General features: G+C 46.8%; 5 protein-coding genes across 10 annotated transcripts; 3 read left to right on the top strand and 2 right to left on the bottom strand.

Moving 5' to 3' along the window:
• The first annotated feature begins 1,606 nt into the window (after positions 1-1,606).
• Positions 1,607-7,883, top strand: trip10b (thyroid hormone receptor interactor 10b). The gene is made up of 15 exons (XM_088372697.1): positions 1,607-1,972; positions 3,169-3,284; positions 3,354-3,407; positions 3,600-3,747; positions 3,828-3,890; positions 4,056-4,160; positions 4,239-4,367; positions 5,176-5,322; positions 5,399-5,560; positions 5,789-5,815; positions 6,371-6,480; positions 6,695-6,827; positions 6,897-6,973; positions 7,186-7,280; positions 7,388-7,883. The coding sequence occupies exons 1-15, from the start codon at positions 1,637-1,639 to the stop codon at positions 7,531-7,533; spliced, it is 1,848 nt and encodes a 615-aa protein (XP_088228823.1). The 5' UTR covers positions 1,607-1,636; the 3' UTR covers positions 7,534-7,883.
• Positions 7,884-7,961: 78 nt separating this feature from the next.
• sh2d3a (SH2 domain containing 3A) lies at positions 7,962-16,491 on the bottom strand. Of its 2 annotated transcripts, XM_088372695.1 has the most exons (17): positions 16,229-16,491; positions 15,737-15,854; positions 15,233-15,291; positions 14,991-15,148; positions 12,324-12,363; positions 12,140-12,256; positions 11,926-12,069; positions 11,583-11,845; positions 11,431-11,516; positions 11,191-11,310; positions 10,959-11,119; positions 10,716-10,889; positions 10,373-10,650; positions 10,130-10,301; positions 9,895-10,006; positions 9,486-9,671; positions 7,962-8,439 (listed from the first exon to the last, which is right to left on the bottom strand). In XM_088372695.1, the coding sequence occupies exons 1-17, from the start codon at positions 16,316-16,318 to the stop codon at positions 8,246-8,248; spliced, it is 2,472 nt and encodes an 823-aa protein (XP_088228821.1). In that variant the 5' UTR covers positions 16,319-16,491; the 3' UTR covers positions 7,962-8,245. The 2 variants fall into 2 exon arrangements, with proteins under 2 accessions (XP_088228821.1, XP_088228822.1); XM_088372696.1 differs by lacking the exons at positions 14,991-15,148; positions 15,233-15,291; positions 15,737-15,854; positions 16,229-16,491 and adding an exon at positions 13,877-14,966.
• vav1 (vav guanine nucleotide exchange factor 1) lies at positions 8,875-24,663 on the top strand. Of its 5 annotated transcripts, none has more exons than XM_088372690.1 (31): positions 8,875-9,045; positions 12,496-12,671; positions 15,012-15,160; positions 16,517-16,657; positions 17,382-17,555; positions 18,295-18,387; positions 18,463-18,579; positions 19,257-19,373; positions 19,479-19,537; positions 19,602-19,667; positions 19,739-20,009; positions 20,085-20,153; positions 20,459-20,659; positions 20,722-20,817; positions 20,930-20,998; positions 21,161-21,247; positions 21,367-21,452; positions 21,531-21,666; positions 21,730-21,839; positions 21,907-22,008; positions 22,089-22,183; positions 22,402-22,424; positions 22,513-22,549; positions 22,656-22,792; positions 22,881-22,946; positions 23,283-23,314; positions 23,516-23,626; positions 23,696-23,783; positions 23,886-24,012; positions 24,113-24,273; positions 24,346-24,663. In XM_088372690.1, the coding sequence occupies exons 6-31, from the start codon at positions 18,301-18,303 to the stop codon at positions 24,397-24,399; spliced, it is 2,604 nt and encodes an 867-aa protein (XP_088228816.1). In that variant the 5' UTR covers positions 8,875-9,045; positions 12,496-12,671; positions 15,012-15,160; positions 16,517-16,657; positions 17,382-17,555; positions 18,295-18,300; the 3' UTR covers positions 24,400-24,663. The 5 variants fall into 5 exon arrangements, with proteins under 5 accessions (XP_088228816.1, XP_088228815.1, XP_088228819.1 ...); XM_088372693.1 differs by lacking the exons at positions 8,875-9,045; positions 12,496-12,671 and adding an exon at positions 13,878-14,189 and having other exon boundaries at positions 19,739-19,847; positions 19,920-20,009; XM_088372692.1 differs by lacking the exons at positions 8,875-9,045; positions 12,496-12,671 and adding an exon at positions 13,882-14,189 and having other exon boundaries at positions 19,739-19,847; positions 19,920-20,009; positions 24,110-24,273.
• Positions 24,612-25,839, bottom strand: ubl5 (ubiquitin like protein 5). Its single transcript, XM_088372699.1, has 5 exons — positions 25,672-25,839; positions 25,324-25,392; positions 25,106-25,189; positions 24,951-24,988; positions 24,612-24,782 (listed from the first exon to the last, which is right to left on the bottom strand). Exons 2-5 carry the CDS (start codon positions 25,377-25,379, stop codon positions 24,739-24,741), a joined length of 222 nt encoding a protein of 73 aa, XP_088228825.1. The 5' UTR covers positions 25,380-25,392; positions 25,672-25,839; the 3' UTR covers positions 24,612-24,738.
• On the top strand, positions 25,838-27,528 carry pin1 (peptidylprolyl cis/trans isomerase, NIMA-interacting 1). The gene is made up of 5 exons (XM_088372698.1): positions 25,838-26,023; positions 26,546-26,631; positions 26,742-26,850; positions 26,927-27,037; positions 27,119-27,528. The coding sequence occupies exons 1-5, from the start codon at positions 25,966-25,968 to the stop codon at positions 27,226-27,228; spliced, it is 474 nt and encodes a 157-aa protein (XP_088228824.1). The 5' UTR covers positions 25,838-25,965; the 3' UTR covers positions 27,229-27,528.
• The last annotated feature ends 96 nt before the right edge of the window (positions 27,529-27,624 follow it).

Raw genomic sequence — 27,624 nt, 5'->3', positions numbered from 1 at the left:
TTGCCAATCTTCCATCTGTTATTGACCTATCCATCTTTATTATCAATTTCCCGATCCATCCAACCTTGTTGATCTGAGCCCCCTCATACATTTTGGTTACAATTTCCGCCCGTCTGTCTCTCCTTCTCGTTCCCTTTTTTTTTTTCTTGTACTCTGTCTCTGTGTCCTACTTTCTGACACCGTGTTTTTCAAGAGTACCATCATTTATTAGCAGAGGTTTCCATGGTGACAAGCGTTGACCCCCCCCCCCCCCCATCACAATGATGAAAAGGAGCAGGGAGTGATGGCTGGCCGCGTTCCCATGGCAACAAGGTCAAACTTCCAGGACAATATAAGTGTGATGTGGTATCATCTCTCCCCATGATTTTTAAAATCAAGCAAATTTGAATGCTTCAAAAGAAAATATTGGCTCCATATTCTGTTTTAGGAACGTGTTTGTGTAAAACAATTCCAAAGGGTACAAATGTGTAAGTTTGATGGAAAATTGGATGTTTTTAATGTTCATATGCAAATAGGTGTGTTTCTGGAGCGCTTGCCTGTCTTGGACAAAGCAACCACTCTTGTGTCAACGCCAAAAGGTAAGCAGAGCTGCACGATAGCAGCAGTGTTGTAAGGTCAGTTGAATTTGTTCCATAACCTCATTTGTATCTCATATCCTCTTTTTCCATTGAAATGAATGAAAATGAGCAAAATGTAACGTAAAGAATGAACTTGATTAATTCCTTGTGACTCCCGTCCCGTGGGAAGGGAATGAGTTGGCCGCTAGGGGGCAGTATAATGCCTTCATGCAGACACCAAGGAAGAAACGCTTTGCTACAAATGTCACTTTTCGCAGAGGATTAAAGCCACATTACTTTGAGTAATTTTTGTCTGTCTGCATGCGCCGTGCTGCTCAATATCCTTTTCATTGTGTTTTAGTTTTAAATTAGCAAAGTTGTGTGCTCGTCTGAAATCACTGCTTTGTTATGATTGTGTTTAAATCGACATTCCCTCCTAATAGAACCAGATTAACTTGTCAGATCAAAGGGTCAATTAAAAGTCACCATTCTTATTTTTATTCTACCACCAGTTTTTGTATTGGCTCATTAGAGTGTGCCTATTATGGCTAATTACTGATTCGGGAAATGTTTTTTTTTTAATGTTGCTATTATTATCTCGAGTCACTGTGTCAAGTAGCTATTTTATTTGACTCCTTCATGCTTAGGTTAGTAAGTTGATTTGAGTTGGAGGCAATTGACGTTGTCTTTACGAAAATAAATGATAAACGTAAGGGCGCGGGGAAAAGAACCCTGTGGGACACCAAAAAAAAAATTTTGAGTTGGATCAAATGAGCACAGATCGGTGTAAATTTTGAAGATGCAAAGTTTTCTTTTCACAATTTTGGAAAGATTTTGACATTTAAAAAAAAAGTTACAAAATTCAGTTGAGTGTTTGGTTGTTGACTCCTTCACTCTTCCATTACAATTTCTAAGCTTGTTTGTTCTTGAGTTACTTTGCTTGCTCACCACCCGATGTTAATCGGGTTCCTGCGGAGCTTGCTGATCAGCTGGCAGCTACCTTGGGTGTGTTGCGCAATACAGTCTGATTGACTTTTATTCGAATGGTCAAGTCATTTGTTAGTGTGTGTTGCTTGCCCATGTCTGATTACCTTCATACACATTTCATGAAGATGTGGTCTTTCATTCCCATTTCATTTGTAACCTTTTATTTGCTTTTCTGGAATTGTGTAAACTGCTGCTACTACTTTAAGACTAACTTAGCTTGCTGTGCTCCTCCCATATTCTCTCTCTCTCTTGTTCTCTCTCTCTCTCTCAGGACGCAAACCAGTTTCAGGAGAAGCAAGGTTAAAAAAAAAAGTAGGCTTTATTTTGTGCAGGGAGAAGGCGTGGACTTCCTCCAGACCCTTCCAGGAGAATTCCAGCTTGAGAGACGTGCGAGAGGTGCAGACATGGACTGGGGCACCGATTTGTGGGTGAGTTTCACATCTTTGACGACAACTTGTGGCTTTTAGGCCCGCTTTGAGTCTTGGGTGTGTAATAATGTGTGTGTGCAAGCGTGTTTCGCAATCCCTCTCGCATACCTTCTGCTGTTCTCCCTTAAAGGTGTACACTTCTTCACCTGGTTGTTTTTCACGCGTGACAGGAAGTCCGCTCGTCCGCTACCGGACGCGTCCACACTTTGTTGTTGTCGTTGTTGTGGTGTGTGTACGATGTGGGTTTTGTCCCACGGATGAACACCTCTTGCTTATATGTCCCAGATCAATTCTATTGATTATTACACGACTTCACCAGTTGGTCGTTTTTAGTACAATGACGTTTGGTTCTTGGGTCGCTTGTGCTTTCGTCCATTGATTTGTATGTTAATTAACTCATCTTTAGTTTGTTTGTTGTTATTGCCGTCATTGTTTGATTGGTTAGGGTTAGCTCTCGTGGTTAGTTTCATTCGTGCGTTACTTACTTAGAGAGTTTCATTCAAAATATGTCAGTTGATACAGTTGTGGAGATAAGTAGATAAAAGATCAACAAAGTGCTAAGAACGGAACCCTGTGGAACGCCAGAAATGACGACGTTGCAGTGATAAACACAATATTGTCATTACGTTGCGTTTTGGGGGGGCTTATTTCATACAGAATGAAAAAAATCAGTCACGATAGTTTTAGCACTTTTTAATTTTGATCACTTACGTTCCGGTTCTCGTTCTGGCCGGCTGAGATTTGGATCACGTGTCGTCGACGGGCGCGAGGGGAGGCGGGACGAGTCGGACTGGTTCGGGCCTCGGCGCAGATCCCGGCATCGGCGTGACGACTTCAGGGCGTTATCAGTTGGAGCCATCTGGTTGGGGCTCAGCTGACTCGCTCACCCCTCGACCTGCTTTCCTCTCCATTGCCCCCCCCTCCCCTTCCTGCCCTTTGCAAGCGCTCCCAAATTCCCTCCCTCCCTCCCTTCCTCCCCCTTCCCCAATTGGCCTTGACATCACTTAGGTGGAGTCTTTGTCTTACTCACTGTGCCGAAATTCCAACTCGGCTACGTCATCGTGTCTGTCCCGCGATGGCCGTCGCACTCACTCAAGCAACACAACAAACTTACGCAACTCACGCACGCGACAAATATGCGCATGTAACTCACAAGCAACACAAAACGCAAACACGTCTGATGCGTGTGACGTCAGGACCAGAACGACGTGATCGACAAGCATACTCAGTCGGGCTTGGAGCTGGTGGAGCGCTACATCAAGTTTGTCAAGGAGCGTACGGAGATCGAGCAGAGCTACGCCAAGCAGCTCAGGTGCGCGCCGCTCGCCTTGTGTGTCTGTCGTGTGTCGTTGTGTAACACCGAGTGCGCCGTGTGTCGTAGGAATCTGTCCAAGAAGTATGCCAAGAGAGGAAGCAAAGATGAGCAGGACTGCAGGTCACAACACAACTATGTGTATTTGTGTATTCATCTTTAGCTTGTGTGTGTCAAGTTGCTGGTTGTGTGTTTTTGTTCTGTTGTGAGTGAGTATCGTGTGCTTGGAGTTCCAGATTGTGTGATGTTGTGTGTTTTTATTGTGGTCAAGTTGTCTTCTTGTATGTTGATATTGTGCGCTTTTGTCCCGCTCAGATTCAGCAACCACGCGGCCTTGCAAGAGATCTTGAACGAGATGAACGACTACGCGGGCCAGCGGGAGCTGATCGCCGAGAACATGATGACCAGCATCTGCGTGGAGCTCACCAAGTTCCTGCAGGACCTCAAGCAAGACCGCAAAGCGGTGACGACCCGCCGCCACTGCCGCCCCGCACGCTGAGCCACGGTTGTCCCTGAACGCATCAGCGTGTGTTTCCTTCACAGCACCTTTCTGACGCCAAGAAAGCCCAACAGAACCTGGAGAGCAGCTTCAAGCTGCTGGAAAGTGTACGTCACCTCGTGTTGCATCTTCACCTTGTGTGTTTGACGCCACTTTTGTCAGGTGCTGCGTTTGTGTGCTCGCGGCAACTTTGCGTCTTCGTGTCGAGCCACGTGTTCCGTGCGTCCCGCTTATGATGACATCATCAATGACGTGTGTGTGTTCGTGCGTAGACAAAGAAGCGCTTCGCCAAGGAATGGGGAGAAGCTGATAAAGCCACGCAACAGGTCGAGAAAATCGAGAGCGACCCCAACGCCGTCAAGATAGACGTAGACAAAGTAAACTCTCTCACACACACACACAGACACACACACACACACACGCGCTGACATGGTTGTCCTTTTCGTCCCTGGAAGGCCAGGCAGCACGCACACGCCCGCACGCACACGGCGGAGGAATGCCGCAGCGACTACGCGGCGCAGCTGCAGAAGTTCAACAAGGAGCAGAAATACTTTTACTACTCGGAGATCCCGCAGATATTCAATGTGAGATTATCAGCAGCGGCTTGGAGAGCATTTACGCAAGAGCCGCCTCCAGCTTGGGGGGGGGGGGCAGCCATTTTGCCTCTTGCTGTCCACTGAAAATGACATCACAGCGATTGGTTGTGACCTCAGACCTGACAACTGTGATGTCATCCATCCATCCATCCATCCATCCATCCATCCATCCATCCATCCATCCATCCATCCATCCATCCATCCATCCATCCATCCATCCATCCATCCATCCATTTTTCCAGCCATCCATCCAGCCATCCATCCATCCATTTAATTTTCATTGGCAAAATGGCCGCCCCCTGAGATAAAAAAATATGCTCTACAAATACAATAGAACAGAAAATTTGGGGGTTGACTTTAATGACGGTGGCTCGGTGGCGCACTGGGTAGCACGTCCGCCTCACAGTTAGGAGGGTGCGGGTTCGATTCCACCTCCGGCCCTCCCTGTGCGGAGTTTGCATGTTCTCCCCGAGCCCGCGTGGGTTTTCTCCGGGCACTCCGGTTTCCTCCCACATCCCAAAAAACGTGCTTGGTAGGCCAATTGGAGACTCCAAATTGTCCCTAGGTGTGAGTGCGAGTGCAAATGGTTGTTTGTCTCTGTGTGCCCTGCGATTGGCTGGCAACCGGTTCAGGGTGTCCCCCGCCTACTGCCAGATGATGGCTGGGATAGGCTCCAGCACGCCCGCGACCCCCGTGGGGACTAAGCGGTTCAGAAAATGGATGGATGGATGGACTTTAATGACACTGTTGGGACTCATCACGCACCAGCTGACAATGTGCGTGTGTGTGTGTGTAGAAGCTACAGGACCTCGATGAGCGCCGGATTCGGCGTCTGGCGGAAGGATACTGCCAGTTCTCAGACTTGGAGAAGAAGGTGCAGCCCATCATCTCCAAATGTCTCGACGGAATCTCGGCGGCCGGAGCAAAAGTGGACGAAAAGCAGGCTAGTCGCACACACGCACGCAACGGTTTTGTGTGTTGATGCTCTGTTGTTTGATTGTCCAACATGTGTTGGTCAGGACTCGCTTCTGTTGGTGGAGCAGCACAAGTCGGGCTTCGAGCGCCCCGGCGACTTGGACTTTGAGGACTACACGCAGGGAATCAAAGCGGCCGGCTCCGACTCCAGCCTCAACCTGCCGAAAGTTCGCGGCAAACTTTGGCCCTTCAGCAGGAAGCACAAGGTCAACACACACTCACACACACACACACACACAGTCACACGGTAAAGAATGCTGCCGAGTGAGCGCGGTCGTAAACGAGAGCGCGCATTCCTCGGCCGGCCCCCCGGGGAGGGGCCCGTCTAATTCCCGCACTGACTTGTTTCCTCCACACGCACGCATGCTAGCACGCCAGCAGCACTTTTGCAGTTGTTTATGTGTTGTTGCATCTGATTCTCTGTCACCGTCCAGACGTCGTCGCATGCCGAGAAGCACCTGGTAACTCCTTGTGTTTGGGTCGTCCGGTGCTGGAAGCTGCTCTTTTCCTTTCCCTTTCTTCTCAATGACAACGTTTGATTCTGTGATGTCACAACGGCACGGCCGCAATGTTGGGGGACGCCTGCGTTTAAAAAAAAAACAAGCTGTTCCTAATACTTTGGCCAGCTCCTTGGGACAAATTATTAGGAACATCTCTTGTTGCGAGGCAGACAGTTTGGTACCACAAGACCAAAAAAAAGGGAAAATAAATGAAGTTGATTTGAGATGTTGTATTTTGTTTGTGCAGGCGTACCTAATCGAGTGGCCGGGGATCTTTCTTAACATTGTTGCTTTTAAAATATTCACGTCATGATATCATAAAGAAATGACAAAATAATGACAAATAATAAAGGTAAAAATGAAGCAAATTTGAAAATAATTGTTGCAGATTTGTGACCTCACAGAAGGAAAAAAAAATGATTGTGGCTTTTGTTTGGAATCCTGCTGGTGGTCAGCATCCATCTTGCGTGCTTGACATGGATAATCATTCTGCCGTGCGTGCGTGTGTGTGTGTAGCCGCCGCCGGCAGAGGACTTCTCTCACCTTCCTCCCGAGCAAAGAAAGAAGATGCTGCTGGCCAAGATCGACGACGTGTCCAAAAAACTTCACATGACGCTGGAGACCAGGTGAGAGCATTTCGTTCAAATAATTTCTTCACGTGGTCTAAAAAATTTTTATCAAAATGGGGGGCAAAAAAATGATTCTATTTTGTTGGGAAAAATAAATTAATCAACAAATAAATTGAAGTGATAAAAATTAGAATGAAAAAAATAAATGAAGAAATAAATTGCACGTTGTTGCGTTTTCAAACGTGAATGTGTTCGTGCGCCGCGGCGCCAGCGAGGCCCTGGAGAAGATGAAAGGTGTGTACGAGCAGAACCCCGACATGGGCAACCCGTCCATTCTGGAGCCGCAGATCTCCGAGACGGCGCAGAACATCGGATACCTGCGCGGCGAGCTCGCCAAATACGAAGTACAAGCTGTGCGACTCCAAATTCGCCTTCCTGCCAAGAGCCGCCTCCTATTTTTTTTTTTTTTGCAGACTTGGTTGTCGGAGGCAGTGGGAGGAGACGAATGCGTCAGTGCCATCAACAACCACCACCACCTCACGGAAAAACCGTAAGCATCAAACTTGAAATACTTTCCATTATGGATTTGATTTTGACTTGTTTTCTTTACAAAGACGGAAACATTTGTGCTATTATTATAATAAACATGATTTTGCTTCTTAGGTCTCTCAAGCATTTTTGTTTTCATTTTCTTTTCCATTCATCTGCGTCAGTGAGCAGTCGTCGTTTGGGTCCGCAAATTGCTAACGTGTCCGTTCGCAGGGCGGAGCCGTCTGAAAACCAACACAACATTTACACCGAGTTTGACGATGACTTTGAAGACTGTGGCCAGTGCACGGCTTTGTACACCTTTGAAGGTTGGCCTTTTTTGATTTTCTTTATTATTGTAAAAACCATCCAACGGTTACGTTGGTGCAATTTAAGGTGAAATGAAGTCAGGCTTTTCATTTTTATTTCCACGCAGGCAACAGCGAGGGCACCATCTCGGTGACAGACGGCGAGCTTCTGACCATCATGGAGGAGGACAAAGGCGACGGGTGGATGCGGGTCGTCCGGGCCAACGGGGAGGAGGGCTTCATCCCGTCCTCCTACGTCAAGCTCGTGTCCTAACGTCACAGCTCATCCTCCCACACACACACACACACACACACACACACACACACATTTTTAATTTTGATTTGGTCGCTGTAGCCACGCTTCTCTGCTGCTTCTCTTTCCTGATTGGATACTATTTTTATACTATTTAAAAGATTTTAAGACAGACATAGGCCCTCAGCAGCGCGCCCCACTGACCTATTTGACGCTGATTTTTATTATTATTATTATTCCAAGAGCCTGCGCAAGGTTAACGCCGCCTTCCGGGCCTGACTCACACTGGATACCGCGCAAAAATGTTACAATGGATGTATCGTACAAAGTACATATTGTAAGCAGAATGAACATTAAATATGAACGACAAAGCCAGTTGTCGAACTTGATATTGGGGCGGCCGTGTTCATTGGCGCATCCTTGTCAAGCTCAAAATAATGCACGAGAAAAACAAAAGAAAAATAAACATTTATTAGCCGCTATGTACACGAGTGAACAAAAAGTCAGTCCAACATAATGTAGCGGACAATTGCCTCGATGGGCTGCGATGCCATAAAAACTCCCGTGTCCACTCTTTGAGATCATGTAAAAAAAACACATTTTGATCATAAAATTAGAAGTTTGTCCAACTGCCTTGATGGGCTGTGGTCCACGTAAAAATTGAAAGACATTTGTATGATTGAACACGACGGACAAAATCACATTTTGATCAGGAAAGCTGTTCCCCACGGTCTCAGCTGAGAGGCTGCTGCTGTTCGGGTCTGATCTCCACCGGTTCCAGTTTATCCGAGAGCACGCAGAGAATTTTGTCAAACTTCTCATGGCGTTCCTTGCTGTCCGCCTCCGCTCCCGACTGGCCCCAGAAGAGCCGCAGGGCGAACTCGGTCCGGAAGGCCTCCAGCAACTCGGGAACAGGTGTCCAGCCGCCTCGAGGGGTCAAAGTTCAAGGTTTGTTTTCTTTGATTTTACATTTTAAAATTCACCTTTGCAATAAATGCTATTTTATTTAGAATACCATCACACCATTACAAGAATTAAGTCATTGTTTTAAATTAAAATGTTATGATGAAGACATTATTTTAGAGTGAAGTGATAATGTAATCATAATAATGTCAAAATATTAACATAAATTCATATTTCTGATTTGAAAATGTATTATGTGAATAAAGTCAATTTAAAAAATATATACAAATAATTATGATTGGTAATTATTATATTTTTAAAATTGATGATACTTGATTGTAGTTTGCAATTAAATGCCGGATGAGCGTGAACTCATCACGTGATTTTGGCTTCTGGACGTGGCGTATTACGTCATTTTCGTAAGGGCTGACGTTAACGACGTCGGTGCTGACGTCATTTCCTACAAATTACGGCGCGAATCGGACACTGGGCAAAGGTTGGCTCTCCTTTTGAAGTTCGACTCGAGTTTTATTTTGTTCAGGTTACAAAACTTTTGACTTCAATCTTCGCTCAATTTTCACCACAAGCAAATTCATGTTCGAGCACGCTACTGAGAAAGAAGGCAAATGGGTGAGTCCATTCAATTAGCTTGCTTTAGCATGCTAACCGCTAGCGGCTAATTCCGCGTATGGCGATTGAGACTTTTCTAAATTGTTTTGTGACGCCGTGAACAATATTTGTCCTGACGTGGTTGATGTACTTTCACAATGTTTCCCTTTTCATATGGCTGTGATTTATTGTCATTGTCTATTTCTACTCATTTACCGGCTAATTAGCACATTATAATGATGAAATAATTATGGATGCTAATTAGCACGAAATGATTGAGTAAACTGTACTCAAGATTTTAAATGTACGTCCAGCAAGACTTGAAATGGAGGAGATACATTTTAAACAAGAGAATGCAATGTTGAAAGTTGTAACTTTAGAATATGTAAAGTCTTAGAAAAAGAACAGAAAACGAAAAATATAATAATATTATAGGTGGCAAGAAGTGTGTGAATGCGTACTTGCGAGCAGAGCTTTGGCGTGCTCCTGGTGTTGGCGTGCCTGTGCGGCGTGTCGCCGAGCCGCCTGCAAGAGGTCAAAGAGCATTTGGCAGCCTCGCTGGCTGTCCTCCGCGAGGTCCTGGCCCTCCATCAGCAGCAGCACGGGAATCAGGTGCGGCACGGCCACCGGAACCCCCGAAAGGCATTCTCGACACACAGGGGAAAAAGTCCAATTTTAGGAAAGGGATGCGTGATACAATCCGACATCAAAATGTTCGCCAGTAGGTGGCGCTATACTATGGCTATTGGCAAAATTTGGGTTCATTTTGATGTGTTGTTGCAGAAGTAGCAGTATTATTGGTACTCGAGGCTGGGTCACTGGGGTGGCCCACCTCTGCCGGGGACCTCGGGTCATTCTTTGTGGCCTTACCGTCGCTGTCATTGAGCGAATTCATGAAAGGCTTGAGGGTCTTCTCGAACAGGACGGCGCTCTCCGTGTGGTTCCTCCGCAGCAGGCGCCACGTCATTTGCAGCCGCACCACCTACACGAGCGGTCATTTGCCACAAGGGCAACGTCAGTGGAGGCCCAGGCGGAAGTGAGTGTGTCGACTTTTCATACCCTCGAAATATACCCGCCACACATTGGAAGAGCGCTACTGTCCCACCTGAGGCATGTCCAGCGCCTTCATGACGGCCGAGAAGGCGTAGAGGTCGTGGGCGTGCTCCTTGAGAGCCTGCGCCAGGAGGATGAACTTGTGCAGCACCGTGGCCCGTTGGCTCACCGTGCCCGTGCAGCCCAGGATGTCCACGGCCACGCCCAAGGCGATCAGATGATGCCTGTGGGGGGGGAGATACTCATTTTCTTTTCTTCATTCTCCTGTGCGAGGTTTGAATGTTTCCTTTGGTACCTCTCAAGCAGATCTTGCCGCAACTGCCGGCCGTGCGGCAGCGTGATGAGCTCCAGACCCGAGGCCACGCCCATGGTGCGCCTCTGCTCGGCCGTCACGCCCACGATGCGCGCCACCTGGCAGTCCACGCTGAGAAGGTGCAGCGCGGTGGTGTTGGGGTCCGTGCGGGCGAAGAGCTCCTTCAGCTCCAGCAGCACGCTGGGCTCGAGCGGCCGGTTGTTGTCCGGCAGCAGCAGCGACTTGAAGCGGTCCAGCTGGAAGCACGAGCTCCATTCCACCTGAGACGGACAAAATCTCGAGATGGAATCTTCGTACGTGTCGTGTTGCACGGGGGAGTCGCAACCTGAGGACGTTCAAAATGCTCCTTGTCGGGCAGTCGCGGCAGACGGGACGCCGCCTCGTCGCTGTTTTCGGCCTCCAGGAAGCCGAAGGAGGTCTCCGTGATCCGAGCCCGGCTCTGCCACTTTTCCTCCGCCCGAAGTCGATCGACGTGACCCTTGCGCCGGGACTGAGGCACCTGAACACGGGAAAGCAAACTTTTCACACTTCCTGGAAAAGACTTTGAGAAGAATTATCCGTGTCAGACCTGAACGACCAGCTCGTCGTAGAAAACGGACGGGTCGTCGTCCCGGTCCAAAGGCGTGGCGAGTAGCGAGGCTTTGGGGAACACAACAGAGATCCGGAGAGGCTTGGGGGGCGCTCGAGAGTGCAGCTGTCCATCAGAACCCCGCAGCGTCACGCCCCCACCTATGCCCAGAGGACCAAATCAAGATCTCACGTGCTGATGGTTTTTGTCGGCTCATGCGTGCGGACGTTACCGGGGTGACACGTGCGCGTTTGCCGCGGCTTGGGGCTGAGGAGAGGCTCGCTCCCCGTGCGGAACACCGGCGAGATGGGAGGGGGGCCGGCGTCTTCCGGTTTGGCCTTCTGAGGAGTGCCTGCGTGCGGAAGCGTACCCATAATGATGCTCAGCTGAGGGTGTGGACAAAAGTATTGGGACGGACCTCTTAACTAGAGTTTTCAAAGTGTTTTTGAGCCACTCTCTGTGTGACAGGTACCTGGCCTTAGGTTGCTGTCCGACTGGGCCGACTGGAGCAAAGGCCTGCATCCGAGGTTCTCCAGGTTACCGGGGTGACTCCCGCTCCTGCCCCACAGGAAGTGAGGTTTAACGGGAACTGACGTGGATGCGCCCCCTCAACCCCTCCCTCACCTGAGCAGCGGGTTGGCGTGCAGGGCGTCTCCCGGCGCGCTGCTGAAGCTGAGCCGTTTGCCGCGTTCCACATGCGACTTGGCTTCGGCGGCCCGCTGGCGCTCGGCGATGACGCGCAAAGGAAGCGTCCTGGTCAGCGGGTGGAAGATGATGGCGCCCGAGGCCTGGGAGATGGGGCGCCGGTCGCCCACGTAGAAGCGGATCAGAGCGGGGACGTTGTCGAAGCGGTCCTCTTCGAACTGGAACAGCTCCCGGGAGTAGCCCTGCCTCACACGCATTTCAAAATGTGCCAAAACTAGCATTTTTGAAATTTCTATGGAGAGACTGAAGCCTGCCGCCGCACCTTTTTGGGTCTCAGCACCACCCGTATGATTTTGAAGTGCATGGGCTCGTCCCTCCAGAAGCAGCTGAGGACGTAGTCGCCCGGAGACGAGCTGGAGTCTCGCACCAGGAAGTCCCCGTCCCTGTCGAAAAGAGCCTCGGCAGCCTGGAGGACATCCGCCGTTCGTTTTCCCATTTGTATCGTATTTGTGTAAATTTGCAGTCGACGGTTGCACCTCTCTTGTGAGGGGTCCGTGGTACCAGGCATGGCTCCTGGGGTCCTCGGTGCTAAGCTTCAGCTCTTCCTCCAGTTCCTTCTTCAGCGCGTCCATCTCCTTGTGACCACTAAACACCTACGTGGCACGTCGCCTCGTGTCAAATAGGTAACGCACGTTGCGTCGGCGTGCGATTCGTGTTTACCTTCAGCCGGCTCAAGTATACGGCAAGGCTCCTCCTTTTGCTGGAAAACAAAATTGACAAGTGACCAAAGCAATTTTGGTGTACTCATGCTCACGTCATACTCTTTAAGCTAGCAGCCTGCTTTGGTGTCCAGCTTGTCACGATATGACACTCCCATCTATTTTTTTTCCAGACATGTGGCAGCCGCTAGCAAACCTCCTGTTTTCCAGCCTCCCTTTTCCCGTCCTTCCTTCCTTCCTCCCGTCGCCACCTCGTGCATCAAGGGACCACTCAGCTTCGGGGCCGAGCTCACCGCCGCTACAACCTCGGCAACGCGCACACATGACCATCGCCCCGCCGGAGGCATTGGTGACATTTTAAGGCCTTTATTTGGACGTTTAACACAATGTCTTTCTTGTTCCACTGTACCCGATTTAAAGCAGAGCCAAACAGGAAACGCTGCCGGTGGGAATAAATAGCTCATTGATAGAACACGTGCACAGACTGACAATGTGATGAATTTAGTGGCAAGTCAACAAATGTTATTTCAAGGAAACAAGTTCATCGGAAGTGGAAAACTGCGTGCTGGAACAAACAGACCAGAGAATAGAAACAGTGTAGTTCATTAAATTTCAATTATGTGCACATATTTTTATCACGCAGATGCTAATGTCAGGCGCTAATATGACTAGTGTGTGTCTAAAAAAAATGAAAAAACAGGACACAGCTGTATTCTAATGGGTTTAAACTTGGACTTGCCATGCTACGCCACCAGTTGTAAAGCTGCGCTCATTAAAGTTAAATAAGACAAACAAAAACAGCCAAAAAATGAAAATTAATATGAACATGCTCCCCCTCCTAAAGCCATAGCTTTTTTTGTCATGATATTTGAGCAAAAATTGTTCATGTGTTGAGAATATTTACTGGTGAGAAGCTGGAAATCTGAAAATTTGGCCAATTGTATGTCAAACAATCAGTAATGAAAATAGTTGTCAATGAATTAATAATCATCAATTCATTGATCAATTGTTGCATCACTACTAGAAACTTACTAGTCCCAAGCCTGTTATTAAAAGTCAAAAGTAACCCCAAAAAGTAGAGTAACACCTCAAAGAGTGAGTAGTTAAGGTCCAATAAAACGCCAAAAGTAACAGCAAACATGTCTATCATATTTTGGTTTTGTACAGTGTGAGTAACATCCTGTTTTTGGGGCGTTGGTCCTGCACACCTGAGCACGCGCGTGCTCGGGGAAAGTCTGCCTAGCAACAAATACCTGCTTGGCCCATAATCAATATTTGTCAGGCAAATGTCAAGAAAGTTTGTTAACCACACTGCAACAGTTGGGGCTGAAAACATGCTACTGAAGAGAACAAAATGGGGCGCGCTACTTGTATTTAAAAAAAAAGTCAATACCGATGTTTTATTTATTTAAGCTTGACATGTCGCAACACAAGTCACGTATGCGCGTTAAATATGATCAACGCAGTCAAGGGGCTCGTTGAACATCTCGCGTGAACTCGCGAGGTTTGTCCCAAAACAACTCAAGTCCCGAAGCAAAGCGGGTCTTACCCTACCTGTCAGTGCCGTTCACTGCTCGCTCGTCACGAACATGTTGACGGTCTGCGGTCCGGAAGGGACTGTGAGAGAGAAACAAGAACCTTCGACCCGGTCCCTCCCAGCTCGCCGCCGCCGCCGCCCTCCTTTTTTTCTCCTCCTTCCCTCAGTTGGTCGGCCCCCCACCTCCTTCTCCGACGGCAGGCATGTTCCCACAAGCTTTCCCGGGCACTCCCTCTCCCCCGCCCGGGGCCGCGTTGCCCGAAAGCCGCTATCTGAACACATTCCTCGGATACCGATACAAGTCGGGCCGCCTCTTTCACCTGTCATCAAGTAAGCCGCTGCCTGGCGTCTGTAACCCCGCATTTGATTCTTTTATCATGAACGAAATATTTTTCAACCGCGAGTAACGAGCGACAACGTGGTGCTCGCGGGCACCTGGTAGCCCCCCAAAGCCCTGCGAGGGGCCCGTTGTAAAAAGAGCTCATCGGTGGTGGGACATTGTGATTTTCTAGGAAACTTGTAGAAGTGATCATCTGAACATGTAAAAACTGGCAGAGGTGAATAGAAAGCATGGTGCACAATGACACTTTTCTTGTCACTAATTATTGAGAGAATTGTTATCACAGAAAATATAAATTTGAGATCATTTAAAATGATCATTATCGAAAATAATTTGTGCAACTATAAAATATAGATATATAGTTGCTACAATTTATATAATATACTTTTAGTCCAGGTTGCGCAAGCTGTTGTCAAGGTGTCGTGCGAGTTTCTGCCAGCTAAACTGTTGATGTCGTAAATGTATGTGTTACATTTCAAACAGTTTATTCAAGGTGGCCCACAAGCAGCTACATATACACTTAGAACTAAATAGTTTAACACTTCTGTACTTTTCCCCCCCTTGTTACAAACAAACCGGCCTTCAATCTATTCATCTCTAGCTGGGTGTGAAGGTGTCATCGGCAGTGAGTGGCTACTACTTGAACGAGCTGTTAATCATTACTGCTAACACGAGTGGATTGAAAAAAAAAATTAAGAGAAGACAACACTGTGCCAATTGACAATGAAAATCAAGGACAACGAATCCTCTCCTTCTAATTTGGCAAGACGTGTTTTTGCAAGCGTGTTTACCTGCGCTTGCTTTCTCGACAGCCGTCCAGCGTGCCAGAAGCGTGATCCTCGTCCAGGGGCCGCAGCTGCGAGCAGGACGCGGACAGGCGATGTTTCTTATCAGCGCGGTGGAGGCGGGGCAGGACACTCTGGCGGAAAAGATCCTGCCTTGGCTTCACCTGGGGGAAGCGGTAAGCAACTTTTTTTTTTTTCTTCTTCTTAGCATGACTTCAGTAACTGTCGTTGTGCGTCCATGCTCTCACCAAATCCAAGGACGAGCCCAGCGAGTACTTCCTGCTCACTCTACGCTTCATTTGCACACCTGAGAGGTTTGGGGGAATTTCAAAAGAGGAACGTGTCAACATTCGGTGTCAGCCCAGCAAGATAAGCTATGTAGCATTCTCCAAAACCAGGATTTATTGGCCCGTCTATATTCTTTGTTTTTAGAATCCCGTGGCTCAAAGTTGACCGTTCTTTTTCCCTGAGCAGATTTGCAGTGTAAATCTTAACAAGTGTGCAAAGTGCTGACTCCTTGAAAGAAAATGCTTGTATTGTTTATAGGCACCACTCCCCTACCCGCAACACTCTGGGTTCGGGTTACGGTAGAAGCCGTCCGTCCTCCAGTTGTCATAGTAACAGAAACTGTGCGTGCTCACGATGACCTCCGTGAAGTCAAAGTTGCAGGAGTACTTGTCGAAAAGTGGCTTGTAGCTCTATAAAGCGTGTCTTGTACATGTGACTATTTGAAGTCGAGGTCAAGACTTTACCCAAGTGAGGGTAGAGCTTCTGGCGGTGGCTCAGAAGCTCAGCCATGATGGTTTCTCTGTGCGAGGCATCCTCGATCCCCGCCTGCTTCAGCTCGTCGTCGTTCACGTTCAGCAGACCCTAAAGTCACATGGTCAGGACTTCAATCTCAATATCGTGACTTTTATTAAATCTTTAAAAAGTAAAATAAGAATGTTTTAATCTCCAATTAAAAAAAACAAACATGGATGAGTTTTTAGTAGTGGTGCTGATCCAAAATTAGAAATTAGACAGGAATTAAATTTAAAAAATTAGAGATTATTTTTTTCAAAAACTAACTTTTCTCGAAACGTCTAATGCAGGCTGTGTTTTGAATGTATTATTTGAAAATGCGCCGGGCGAATGAAGAACTCATTGAAGGCCTCAAATGGCCCCCAGGCTGTACTTTGGACACCATTTCTAGCATCTGTGGTTCAAATGTCACAAAATCCATTTCTGGCCAGGCTTTGTCATACCTCCAGTCCGTAATATTCACTCTCCAGAGCCTTGGTATACTGAGGCAAGCCGATCCGCCGCAGCCACCAAGCGATGGAGCGATTATTCATGTCTGACCCGCGCAGACGAAAACGATCACCAGCAGAAAGTGGCAGGCAGCATGACTTCCGTCAAGTCGAGCACTTTGCTCCAGAATCCGGCTCCTCCGAAATTCCGGGAGCGCATCCGTGCGATGTTTCACTTTCTCCCGCTTTTCCCGTATCGAACTGGTCACTAACCGTCTGTGTCTCACCTTCTCCCCCTCGCAGGGGAAGCCAATGGCACGGCACCGCTGCAACGCCGCCAACCAATGGGAACGCGTGTTGGGGAGCGGGCCCAGGCGGATCCTGGCATGTCAAAGACGACGCGAAGGGTGTGCGTGTGAAAACGTAGCTGTCAACGTGTCACAGGTGAGATGCGGAGGCACTCCAGTGAGTGTCTGCGTGTGCAAAAATTCATTATGCACTTGGAGTCGTCAAATAATCCACTGTGCTGTGCATTCAAATCAATTACAAGACTCATTCAAAGACAAAATTTACCTTGACAGCATTTTGCATACTTTTTATCTTGCAAAAATACATATTTAAGTTGAAAAAAATGGAATGTTCTCATAGAACTGTTGATCTCAGAAAGAAACAGTTTTCTTTATTTTTCACAAGACAAAAATACTGTTTTCAAAAATTGCGACATTTTATCTCAAAAACAAATTTATTCTCATGTTCTAACCTTTTTTCTCAAATAAACACTTTTTTTATTTTTAGTCTCCCACTTGATTTGGTCTGTTAATTTAAAAACATTATTTTAGACTTCACTTTTTATCCTAGAAAAATATGCATTTTTTTTCTCAAGCTTGATATCAAAACGAAAAGTGACTATTTCTAAGAATCAGATAGTGAAATCATCCTTTTCAGCCTTAAAAGCAATCATGGTCACTGAGATGATGAAAGTGGTCTGCTCAGAATCACAGCGACCTCTACAGGACAAAACAAGATTTTTTTTTTTTTTTTTTACAATTTATCCCATTTACATTTCCAGATACTTTCACATCCTTTCCTCATTGTTTGATTCTTACATCATCATGGGAAGTTAAATGATTAAACTGCACATCTGACTTGGTGTGACTCTGCTGCTCAGGTTGCCGTAGCAACGGCCCTGCCGTTTGCCCGACCATGACTGCGGGTGTCAGGAAAAAGGAAGTATCACGACGGAACTAAAGAACACCCACCAGCAAACAGAGGCGGAACGACAGAATGTGACAATGAAGTCACAGACGAGAAACGACCGTCCGCATCGAGGAAGCGTCTGAAGGTGAGTGACTTCTTTCTTCTGCCTTGACTTTTGCCCGTCTTTGGAGTGTGTGGACTTTAATGAAAAGCAAAAATGGCCTTATGGACATAAGTGTCGGGACAATCTACAGGAAGTGAAACTTGAAGGTGTAGTTTTCATGACCACTTAACAGGTTTGTATGGGTCTGACTGTGGTGTGTGTGTGTGTGTGTGAATTGTCCGTTTAAGAAGTGGGCCCACGCATATGAATGTAACTTTTTGAATCAACTTTTTGGATTTATTTTTTTTCTTTACGATTTATGCAAGTGATCCAACACATTATGTGGGAAAACAAAATCATGCTTGTTTGTCATTACTGTTCTTATAGTTTTTGACGTATTCAAAAAGAACACACACCTCAAACATAGCCATGGTTGTCGCAGTACCGCAACTGACCTGCAGGAGCTTGTATGAGCATCCAGGCTGACAGGAAATACAAAGAAAAAGAAAGTAGTTTCACTTTTCAATGGGGTTCGGGACTAATCCCCGAGGAAGGTCATTTGTTCGAGAATTATTTACCACACAGTACTGTGCTTTGAGATATTTTTGTTTTTTGTCAAATACTGCTTGAACACAAAAAATGAAAGCGAATGAAAACCAAACACCAAGCCTTTTCAAAACAATGAAAGCTAATACAAATTTTACACTGGGTCTATATACCAAGTCAAACAATGCAAATGTGGATCAGCTGATTGCTTGACAGTGTGTGCGCTTACTAACAGGACAAGATGGAGTTGTGGCGCCAGTGTGCAAAATGGCTGATCGGGTGCCGCGTCTTGCCAGAGACGCACCGTGTCACGTGGGAGGGCGCCCAGGTGAAGCCGCGCGTTCTCGCCACTCCATTAGCGTAGCTTCTAGCTTTGAAAATGACATTTGTGTGTGCGTGTCAGGTGTGTGACCTCGCTCAGGCCCTGAGAGACGGCGTGCTGCTGTGCCAGCTTCTCAACAACCTGCTGCCTCTGGCCATCAACCTGAGAGAAATCAACCTGCGCCCGCAGATGTCCCAGGTAAGGGCGGATAGAAAAAGTCAACACACCCTTGTTCAAAGGTATTTTCCAATACTTTTTCCACCTTTCATGTCAGCCATAGGATATATACAATGATACAAGCATTTCAATTTTTTGTTGACGTTGGCAGACTTTTTATTTTCAGTGCCGAGTGTGTGTGTGTTTCACAAACGTGAACCTTTGGGAAATCCACCATGGGGCCAATCGTATGTTTGGACACGTCCGGGTCATAACAGACAGTGACACTCGGGAATGCACTGTGTGACACACACATACAGGAAGTTATGTAAAATGTCATCTGTCATGTCCCGCCCACCTTCTACATTGGTTGGAACATGAACACCGCTTGGCGCTCTCGGCGGTTATTTTTGTGGTTCCTATAATTCGTATCGCTTTGTTCACTACCTCACTTGTGTCTCGTAATGTCTTTGTCATGCGCAGCACTTTTTTTGACCCACATTTTATCAAACAAGTTAACAACGCTCACCTCGGGAAAATACTTTTCTGTCTTTCCATGCTAGCGTTAGTTTTACAATGACGATAATGCAACACTGCCATCTCTTGGCGTCTACTTGTCATTACAGTTATGTTCCAGACAAGTTGCTGAAAATGTACTTTTGAGTTCCTGTTAAGTAGCTGTATGAATGAATGGTCATTTGTAACACTTTCTCCCGCAGTTCCTGTGCCTGAAGAACATTCGGACCTTCCTGGGTGTGTGTCAGAACAAGTTCCAGCTGAAGAAGAGCGAGCTGTTTGAGGCCTTCGACCTGTTCGACGTGCGCGACTTTGCCAAGGTGAGTAGTTAGTGTTTTGTTGATATAATACAAATAGCGTGTCATTGAACTTTTAAATTGATTGATTTTTTTTTTTTTTTTTTTATGTGTTTTCTTGTGCAACAGGTGCTGAGCACTTTGTCCGTCTTGTCTCACTCACCCATTGCTACACAAAGAGGATTCCAGTGAGTACATCGTTATTGTAAAAAAAAAGTACAAGGTAATCACGCAATGAATGCCGTCCTGCAGACCTTTCCCAATGGGAGTAGACATTTCCGATGACGACATCTACAACGGCCTGTCGGACCACATCGAGTAAGCAAGCGCTCCAATTTTGACGCGAAAGAAATCAAGCGTACGTCTTTGTAAATGACGGTGCTCCGCAGCGACACGGTCGATGAAGCCGACGACTTGTACGACTGCGTGGACGACGCCGAGGCGGAAGGGGATGAAATCTACGAAGACTTGATGAGGACGGTCGAACAGCCCGCGATTGTGAGTTCTCTCGGTTCCCGGTCGACCTTCCGACGTGCTCCCCTAAGCGTATATTTTTTATGCGTGTCGCAGAAGCCCGGGGTGGACAAGCGAGACTGCTGCCTCCAGGAGATCAAGCAGACGGAAGAAAAGTACTCGGATACTCTGGAATCAATTTTACTGGTGGGATGCGTCTCCACACACATGCGCACGCATGCTCGCACAGATGTGGTGCTTATTTATTTCCATTATCATCAGCACTTCAAGAAGCCTCTGGAAAAATTCCTCCAGGCTCAGGACCTCGAGAGCATCTTTGTCAACATACAGGTACAAAGGACACAGATTCGCTCCAAGAAGGATTTGTGCTGAATGTTTTTTTTTTTTTTTTTTTTTATCGTACATCCGCAAACCAGTACCTGATTGTTGGTTTTTTATTATTATTATTATTATTTTAAATTAATTTATTTATTTATGGGGCATGTGTATTTATGTATTTATTTTATTTTTTTTGTATTTAATGCACACACATGTTTCTGTCCCACTATTTAAGAATAACATGACGACTTGTTCCACTCGTGCACACTCAAGTTTTGAATGTGGATTTGTACTGTGCACATCATCGGCGCGTGTAGGATTTGTCCAGCATACATCGAGAACTTTCGGACGAGATCCGGAGTTCCGTCGCCAACGGAGCCAAGAACCTCCACCGGGTGTTTGTCAACTACAAGGAGAGGCTCCTGCTCTACGGCCACTACTGCAGTCAGGTGGAGACGGCCACCAAGCATCTGGACAAACTGTCGGGTAGCAGAGAGGACCTCAGGATGAAGCTGGAGGTGCACAAAAGCCTTAGGTCTGCTTCTTTGGACTTTTCCCTTCATCTTGTCTTGTTTCTCAGGTCTGTTCCATGAGAGCAAACAGCGGCAAATTCACCCTCAGGGATCTTCTTATGGTGCCCATGCAGAGGGTCCTCAAATACCCTCTGCTCTTGCAGGTATCTTAATTTCAATAATCCCGTTTAAAAATATATATATATCTCATCTCTGTCCGATAAAAGCTGAAATTGAAGCTGTTCTTTTTTTTTTCTGTGCTTTGTTCATCTCCAGGAGCTGTTCAAACACACCAACGACCCGTCAGACAAGGAGAACCTGCGCACGGCTCTCGACGCCATGCGAGTGAGTTTGTGCACACGCGTGTACTACACTTGCCACCATTTTGGGTTTTTTATAACTCCAAATAAAGTTCAGCTGTTCAAGTAGGCATTTCCTGAGTAGAAGGGGTGTGTTAACCTTTGATACCCGCTGTATGTGCATCGCTCTGGTCATTTGATCCACCAGGACCTGGCGCAATGTGTCAACGAGGTGAAGCGAGACAACGAGATCCTCAAGCAGATCACCACCTTCCAGTTGTCCATCGAGAACATGGTGAGCTGATGTGTGTGTGTGGCTCGCCATTTAGTGAGACCGCCGTGTGCGTTCAAATGTCTGGCAGCATTATTTTCAAACTTAAATAAAATAAATGAATACATTTTTTATAATTCTAGTCACAGTCATTGGCCCTCTTTGGCCGCCCCAAAATGGACGGAGAGCTCAAAATCTGCAGCACAGAGAAGAAGTCCAAACAGGAAAGGTGAGTGTTTTGTTTTTTGTTTTTCCTTCCTTCCCCTATCTCTGCTTTTTTTCATATTAAATTGAATGTGGTCCACAGATACGCGTTCCTCTTCGACAAGGCCATGTTTGTGTGCAAGAAGAAGAGCGGCGAGACCTTTGAGCTCAAGGAGATCATCGCGCTCCAGCAATACCAAGTGCGAGACGAGACGGGGGGCGAGAAGGACAAAAAGAAGGTGCGCTTCGGTTTGAGGTTGGCCAAGGGATGCGACCCTAACAGGCTCGCTTCGTGTCCGCAGTGGTCCTACCTGTTCCTCTTGCTGGACTCCAACGGGAAGTGCGGCTACGACTTGTACTTCAAAACACGAGAACTGAAGAAGAAATGGCTGGAGCAGTTTGAGATGGCTCAGTAAGTTTGGAAAAAGTGGAAAAGTTCCTTTTTGAAGGTTTCCTCATGTCGCTAAATGTGTGTGCAGATCCAACATGAGTCCCGAGAACGCCATGGCAAACAACCACGATTTCCAGATGCACAACTTTGAGGAGACGGCGTGTTGCAAGGCCTGCTCCATGCTGCTGAGGTCTGTCTCAGCCTTGCTGCTCGCTCTCCAAATCCAGAGGCTTGACCTTCTCCTCTCTTGTCCTCCTTCCGTTGCCTCAGAGGGATTTTCTTCCAGGGCTACCGCTGCACACGCTGCAAAACGGCCGCCCATAAAGAGTGCTTGGGCAGATTGCCGCCTTGCGGGCGCCGCTCAGGTCAGTCGCTTCCAATTCAGGTATTGCCCCAGTAGCCAAAAAGATGGTGCCAAAGTACTACTTTTGTATAAAACTGGGCACACAAAAATAGGAGTTAAGTAAATTTGTTTCTGTAAATAACAAAAATCAGAAATCACCCAAAAAAAAATGTGGGGGGGGACGCATTTTTTCCATCTGTTTTCTTGGGATCGTTAACACTGATCATGTGACTTTTTCAGACCATTCAACTACTGCGAGAAAAGTGAGTCTCACATGATCATTTCTCATCATCGCCTACTGAAGTAATTGCGCTGAATTATTTTTTTTCTTTTCTTCTTTGTTGCCTTCAGAATAAGACGCACAGGTCCAAAGGGAGCGCCGGCACCGGTAAGCAATACAGGAGCAAATTTCACAGCACTAGGGCACTTTGAGTATCATGGTGTGACGACTTTCTATTTCTTGTGTTCTATCTTTATCCTCCATGGATGCTCAGGACTTCCCAAGATGGAAGTGTGTCAGGAGTACTTCGGCCTGCCGCCGCCACCCGCCGGCTTCGGCTGCCCGCTGCACCTCTCCAAGGGCGACGTGGTGGAGCTGATGCGGGCGGAGGTGGACCTGTCGTGGTGGGAGGTACGTCGGCTGTGTGGCTCATCATCATAACGCATCGGTCACGTCACTTATTCGAACGTCACGAAGCATCCGTTTTGATGTCCCTCAGGGCAGAAACTTGAACGGAGGTCAGACGGGCTGGTTCCCCTGCGGCAGAGTTGTGCCCTACTCGTGTGTGAGTATAAAGCGCCATGTGGCTTTTGCTGACGGGCTGACTGCAAAAAAGTCGACTTGAACCGCTCAACTTTAATTAGGTGAATGTGATTGGACAAAGCTGGAAGCAGACGCATTCCCTGTCATAAGAGGGTGTGCAAACTTGTGCATCTTTATCTCCCCCCCCTCACAAATCGTTTTAATTTTATTTTTTTAACCAAACATTCTGATGGTCTCTTTTTCAAAAACTTGGCATTTGAGCATGGGTGTGTAGACTTTTTATACCTGCTGAAAGTCACAAAAATATGAATCTAAAAATGATTGATTTGATCAGCCTGATCTCAACCTTTTCCCACAGAGGCCCACACCGGACCTGTCTGCTTTCAGCTGGTGAGTGCAACAGCAGTTTTATTTTCTTGTTTTATATGATAAAATATAGTTGAATTGAATCCTTACATTTGTTCATTATAATATCCTATATTTTTAAAGAAGCGCATTTCAACTTCAATTATATTTCCTATATTACATCATTGCACATGAACTCATCGAGATGCGTTTCATCTTTTCTTATCGGCCTCGCTGTGCTCTCAGGTTTGCGGGCAACATGGACCGGCCCGCCTCCAAGGAGCTTCTCGTGTCGCGCTCCGACGGAACCTACCTGGTCCGGCAAAAGGACGGCGGAGAGTTTGCCATCAGCATCAAGTAAGATTCAGCACGGCAAAATTGCCCGTTCTGGCCTGCTCAAAGTGTGTCATTCTTCTACTTTGGCAGGTTCAACCTGGACATCAAACACATTAAAATCACCTCCTGTGACGGCCTGTTCCGCATCAACGAGAAGAAGGCCTTCAAGGGTTTGGTGGTCAGTCCCTCAGGATCACATTTGTCATTTATATTCTTATAAATCCATCTGACGAATAATTCATGAATATCATGATATTCCCTCATGGGTGTATTGTCGTAGGAGATGATCGAGTTCTACCAGCAGACGTCCCTGAAGGAGTGCATCAAGGACGTGGACACCACGCTGCGCACGCCCTACAAGCAAGCCGAGCAGAGTAATGACCACAAGCCCCGCGACGCCGTCAAAGGTTGGTGCTTCTGTTCAAGCAAATTAAAAACCACCCTGTATCATCACAGTGAGAGAAAAACGTTTTTTTTTTATGCGAAACATCACACACACAACAGCAGCAGCAGGAGGCGGCGGCGGGCGCACTTTCGGCATAGCGAGAGCCAGGTACGACTTCTCGGCCCGCGACCGCTCGGAGCTGTCGCTGCGCGAGGGAGACACCATCAGAATCCTGTCCAGGAAAGGCCAAAGTGGCTGGTGGAAAGGAGAAGTCTACGGCAAGGTGAGCGAGAGCCAAACATGGAAAATGTACACAGCGTCATGCTTTGAGGGACTCACAGTGGCTGTTGCCCAGGTGGGCTTCTTCCCCGCCAACTACGTGGACGAGGACTTCTCGGACTACAGCTGACCTGCCCGCTCTGTCACGCCATAGAGACGTGTGTGCGTGTTTATATTCTGGGAGAGCTAAGTCACTAATTTTTCTTGCCATTCTCCAAAATAATCCCTATTTTGTTGATAACGTGGACTTTAAGGATTCCATGAGACTTTATTATGTGGTCAATGTTGTGTTATTTCAAGCCAAACTTTTGTTAATGAAGCAAAGACTCACTTTGCACAACGGTGGGTAAACAACCACTTTATTTCCAAAATATATTTTAAAAAAAAATCATAACATGTCGCTCACATTAGTTTTTTTTGTCCTGGTAAATTCTAATGATGTCATTTCCAAACAAATTGAGCCTTGCTTTCACTGGTAGTACAACTCCAGGTTCATGCCATCGTGGATCTCATCTGGGAAACTCAGTTAAGTCAAATGTCAAACTCATCAACTAACGATACCAGTATCGATACATGTAAAAATTCTCAGATTTTGTATGCACAAATACTGTATCACCAGCTAAAATACTGTACTAAGTAGTTGTACACATCACACAGCAGCATGTCAAGTGGAAAGGATACAGTCGCCCAGTGACACGTGGTCCTTGAATATGGTGTACCTCCACAGAGAATAATAATAAAATAATATCATAAAATACCGACACAAAACAAGGATAGTCATACAAACGTGACATCATCTTGCTGTACATTGGGCAAAAAAAAAAAAGTTTGCTTACCATTTCTTCAAGACTATTTTGTCATAACGCGTCCCCGTCTGAGCTGCAATGAGCTTCTTCAGGTCTCCGATGGTGTCCTCAGAGCTGGAAGGTGGACTTGTTGAGGAAACGCACACGTGACGTCATGCATAGCTAGTACAAAACCATGTGTCTTGGACCAGTTCAATGAACCAGACGGTGATATTATACGATTCGGCCGCTTTCAACGTCAAGGATACTTGCACTTTACCCGGACTTTCTTGCCCAGACGATCGTTGCACACCACTTCGATCATCTTGTCGTTGTATCTGCCGAGACAAACGTTACGAACGTCGACGCATCGCACATTTACAACGAGAGATCATTTTAAACAACCAGCACGTCGGAGCGGACGTAATAATGTACTGTTTTGCTCCACTTTAAAGAAATAAGACCTAAAACGCAATTTGATTGTTTCGTTGAATGCAAGCTAATATGGGAAGCAGTGAAACGTTATTTACGTAAACGTTTCACAAGATGCAAGCGTGGCGTTAAAATGACAAATTGTTTAAAATAATAATTGCGTGTGTGAAAGTTGTTGCTATTACCTTAAAACCAGCAGTAGAGTAGCAAAATTCAAGATTTTAACGCTGCTAAGTTTCCGTCGAAATGCAGCTTTAGCTTGTGTACACCAATAAAAAAAAAAATGTACGACAGCTTATATTGACCAATGGCAGAGACGTTCCAAACAAAGGCGGGGCTAAAGGGCAAAACAACGCGAGAGCCGTAAACGTGTCGGTGATTGTCGCAAAGTGTTGTAGTCACCCTCGCACACGATTTCTCTCTCCATTTGGATTTGTCACTTTTGGGGAGGAAAACCTGTGACGGTATAGTGAGTAACAATGGCAGACGAGGAAGCTTTACCAGGGGGCTGGGAGAAGAGGATGAGCCGCAACTCAGGTGACTGAACAGGCGTGACGTGAGGCCGCAAACCGGCTGGCTTGTTTGCTATCTCCGCAATGTAATGTGCAACCTAGCTTGGCGACTAGCAAACCGAATCAGCATTGCGGCTGATTGATTAGCGCTAAGCTAGCCAGGTACAACTTAAGCGACGCGAGGCCAAGAGTGATATTAATTGCAAGTGTAGTAAAATATACTTATCACAATTTGTTGTAAAAGTTTGCAAATGATGTTGGCGCGCGAGCCGATCCGCCCCTGGGCCTGTGTGACGTCACTGTGCCTCCCAAGGTTTCTTTTAAAAGAATGTTTTGGGAATTCTTCATGAAATCCCATTGTCATATAAATGCAAACCTTTAAGCTTTACCCTTAAATGTTGTTGTCATAATGCGAATTAAATTAGTTGTGAATTATATGTGTACTCGCCAATGTGTACCAGTAAGAATCGGTACTCGCCCATTGCCAGTTTTTGGACAGGAGTTTGTGGTTGATAAAATATCATTGCTAATTCTGCTCTGTCTGCAGGCAAGGTGTATTACTTCAACCGCGTGACCAACGCCAGCCAGTGGGAACGACCCGCAGCGGGAGACTCCCGTGGAGAGCCAGATAAGGTAAGGTGCTGTTTGGAATTCTCTCAACCTTCATGAACCGCAGCTATGAAAGGTGAGCCGGTCATCACCGCTTTGTTTTAAGCAGTTTTCCTTTTTTTTTTGTTTGGCAGGTGCGCTGCTCACACCTCCTGGTCAAGCACAACCAGTCCCGCCGGCCGTCTTCCTGGCGGGAGCAGAACATCACGCGCTCCAAAGACGAGGCCGTCGAGCTGATTCAGAGTAAGTCGCCAGGTCCTCGTCCGCCGCCTCACCCTTTAGGTTTGCTTTTCTGTTTGAAATTTGATGTCGTTTTCAGATTATATCGAGCGGATCAAGTCAGAAGAGGACAAATTTGAGAACTTGGCCTCCCAATTCAGCGATTGCAGTTCAGCCAAAAGCGGCGGAGACTTGGGACTCTTTGGCAGAGGTCGCTGATCCGTTTTCCAACTCGACTCGGGTTAATTGACCTCTCGTCGCGTAATGTGTGTGTATGTTTTGTACCCCTCAGGTCAAATGCAGAAACCTTTCGAAGACGCCTCTTTTGCACTCAAGATCGGAGAGATGAGCGGTCCCGTTTTTACCGACTCTGGGGTGCACATCATCGTGCGCACTGGCTGACCGCGCACGCACGCACGCACACACACCATGCACCCATCAGTCTTTGTCACAATGGTGCAAAGACGCAACGCCGATCTAATATTTTACAACAAACATACGCAATGTAACAGATGATCACGCAGATGATTGAAAGTGCATGTCACACAAGAAAAAGCCCGTCCTGCACTTTTTTTCCTCAGAAAACCAAAAAAACGCAATTCCATTGCCCTCCTTTTCCTGCGTAACAAAAAATGACCGCTTTTAAAATGTTCGTTATCCATCTGAGCTGTCAAAATAAAAGTCCTCTCTTTTTTTTTTAAAGTGTCTCTATTTTCTTGACTGGTGCGGTGGAGCGTCTAGCGTAGCCACCTCACGGGTCGACGAAACGTGTTGATGAAATAAAAACGGCTCAAGACC

This window comes from Syngnathus floridae, chromosome 4, assembly GCF_059516105.1.
Source record: "Syngnathus floridae isolate MCC-2025c chromosome 4, RoL_Sflo_1.0, whole genome shotgun sequence".
Taxonomy (NCBI): domain Eukaryota; kingdom Metazoa; phylum Chordata; class Actinopteri; order Syngnathiformes; family Syngnathidae; genus Syngnathus; species Syngnathus floridae.
The sequence above is the reverse complement of the archived record's forward strand: the minus strand, read 5'-3'. Positions and strand labels throughout refer to the sequence as shown.

What these genes read in the sequence shown, in the direction of transcription:
- trip10b (XM_088372697.1), top strand. Translation starts at nt 1,637, where the DNA reads ATGTCTGATTACCTTCATACACATTTCATGAAGATGTGGTCTTTCATT. An exon ending in AGCTACGCCAAGCAGCTCAG is followed by an intron (nt 3,285 to 3,353) that starts GTGCGCGCCGCT and finishes CGTGTGTCGTAG; the next exon opens with GAATCTGTCCAAGAAGTATG. An exon ending in CAAAAGTGGACGAAAAGCAG is followed by an intron (nt 5,323 to 5,398) that starts GCTAGTCGCACA and finishes TGTGTTGGTCAG; the next exon opens with GACTCGCTTCTGTTGGTGGA.
- vav1 (XM_088372690.1), top strand. Translation starts at nt 18,301, where the DNA reads ATGGAGTTGTGGCGCCAGTGTGCAAAATGGCTGATCGGGTGCCGCGTC. An exon ending in TGCGCCCGCAGATGTCCCAG is followed by an intron (nt 18,580 to 19,256) that starts GTAAGGGCGGAT and finishes TTTCTCCCGCAG; the next exon opens with TTCCTGTGCCTGAAGAACAT. An exon ending in CTCTGGAATCAATTTTACTG is followed by an intron (nt 20,010 to 20,084) that starts GTGGGATGCGTC and finishes CATTATCATCAG; the next exon opens with CACTTCAAGAAGCCTCTGGA.
- pin1 (XM_088372698.1), top strand. Translation starts at nt 25,966, where the DNA reads ATGGCAGACGAGGAAGCTTTACCAGGGGGCTGGGAGAAGAGGATGAGC. An exon ending in CCCGTGGAGAGCCAGATAAG is followed by an intron (nt 26,632 to 26,741) that starts GTAAGGTGCTGT and finishes TTTGTTTGGCAG; the next exon opens with GTGCGCTGCTCACACCTCCT. An exon ending in GGCCGTCGAGCTGATTCAGA is followed by an intron (nt 26,851 to 26,926) that starts GTAAGTCGCCAG and finishes TGTCGTTTTCAG; the next exon opens with ATTATATCGAGCGGATCAAG.
- sh2d3a (XM_088372695.1), bottom strand. Translation starts at nt 16,318, where the DNA reads ATGAATAATCGCTCCATCGCTTGGTGGCTGCGGCGGATCGGCTTGCCT. An exon ending in AACGCGCACGTGTCACCCCG is followed by an intron (nt 11,120 to 11,190) that starts GTAACGTCCGCA and finishes CTCTGGGCATAG; the next exon opens with GTGGGGGCGTGACGCTGCGG. An exon ending in AGCATTTTGAACGTCCTCAG is followed by an intron (nt 10,651 to 10,715) that starts GTTGCGACTCCC and finishes TGTCCGTCTCAG; the next exon opens with GTGGAATGGAGCTCGTGCTT.
- ubl5 (XM_088372699.1), bottom strand. Translation starts at nt 25,379, where the DNA reads ATGATCGAAGTGGTGTGCAACGATCGTCTGGGCAAGAAAGTCCGGGTA. An exon ending in AAAGTCCGGGTAAAGTGCAA is followed by an intron (nt 25,190 to 25,323) that starts GTATCCTTGACG and finishes TCCACCTTCCAG; the next exon opens with CTCTGAGGACACCATCGGAG. An exon ending in AAAATAGTCTTGAAGAAATG is followed by an intron (nt 24,989 to 25,105) that starts GTAAGCAAACTT and finishes TTCTCTGTGGAG; the next exon opens with GTACACCATATTCAAGGACC.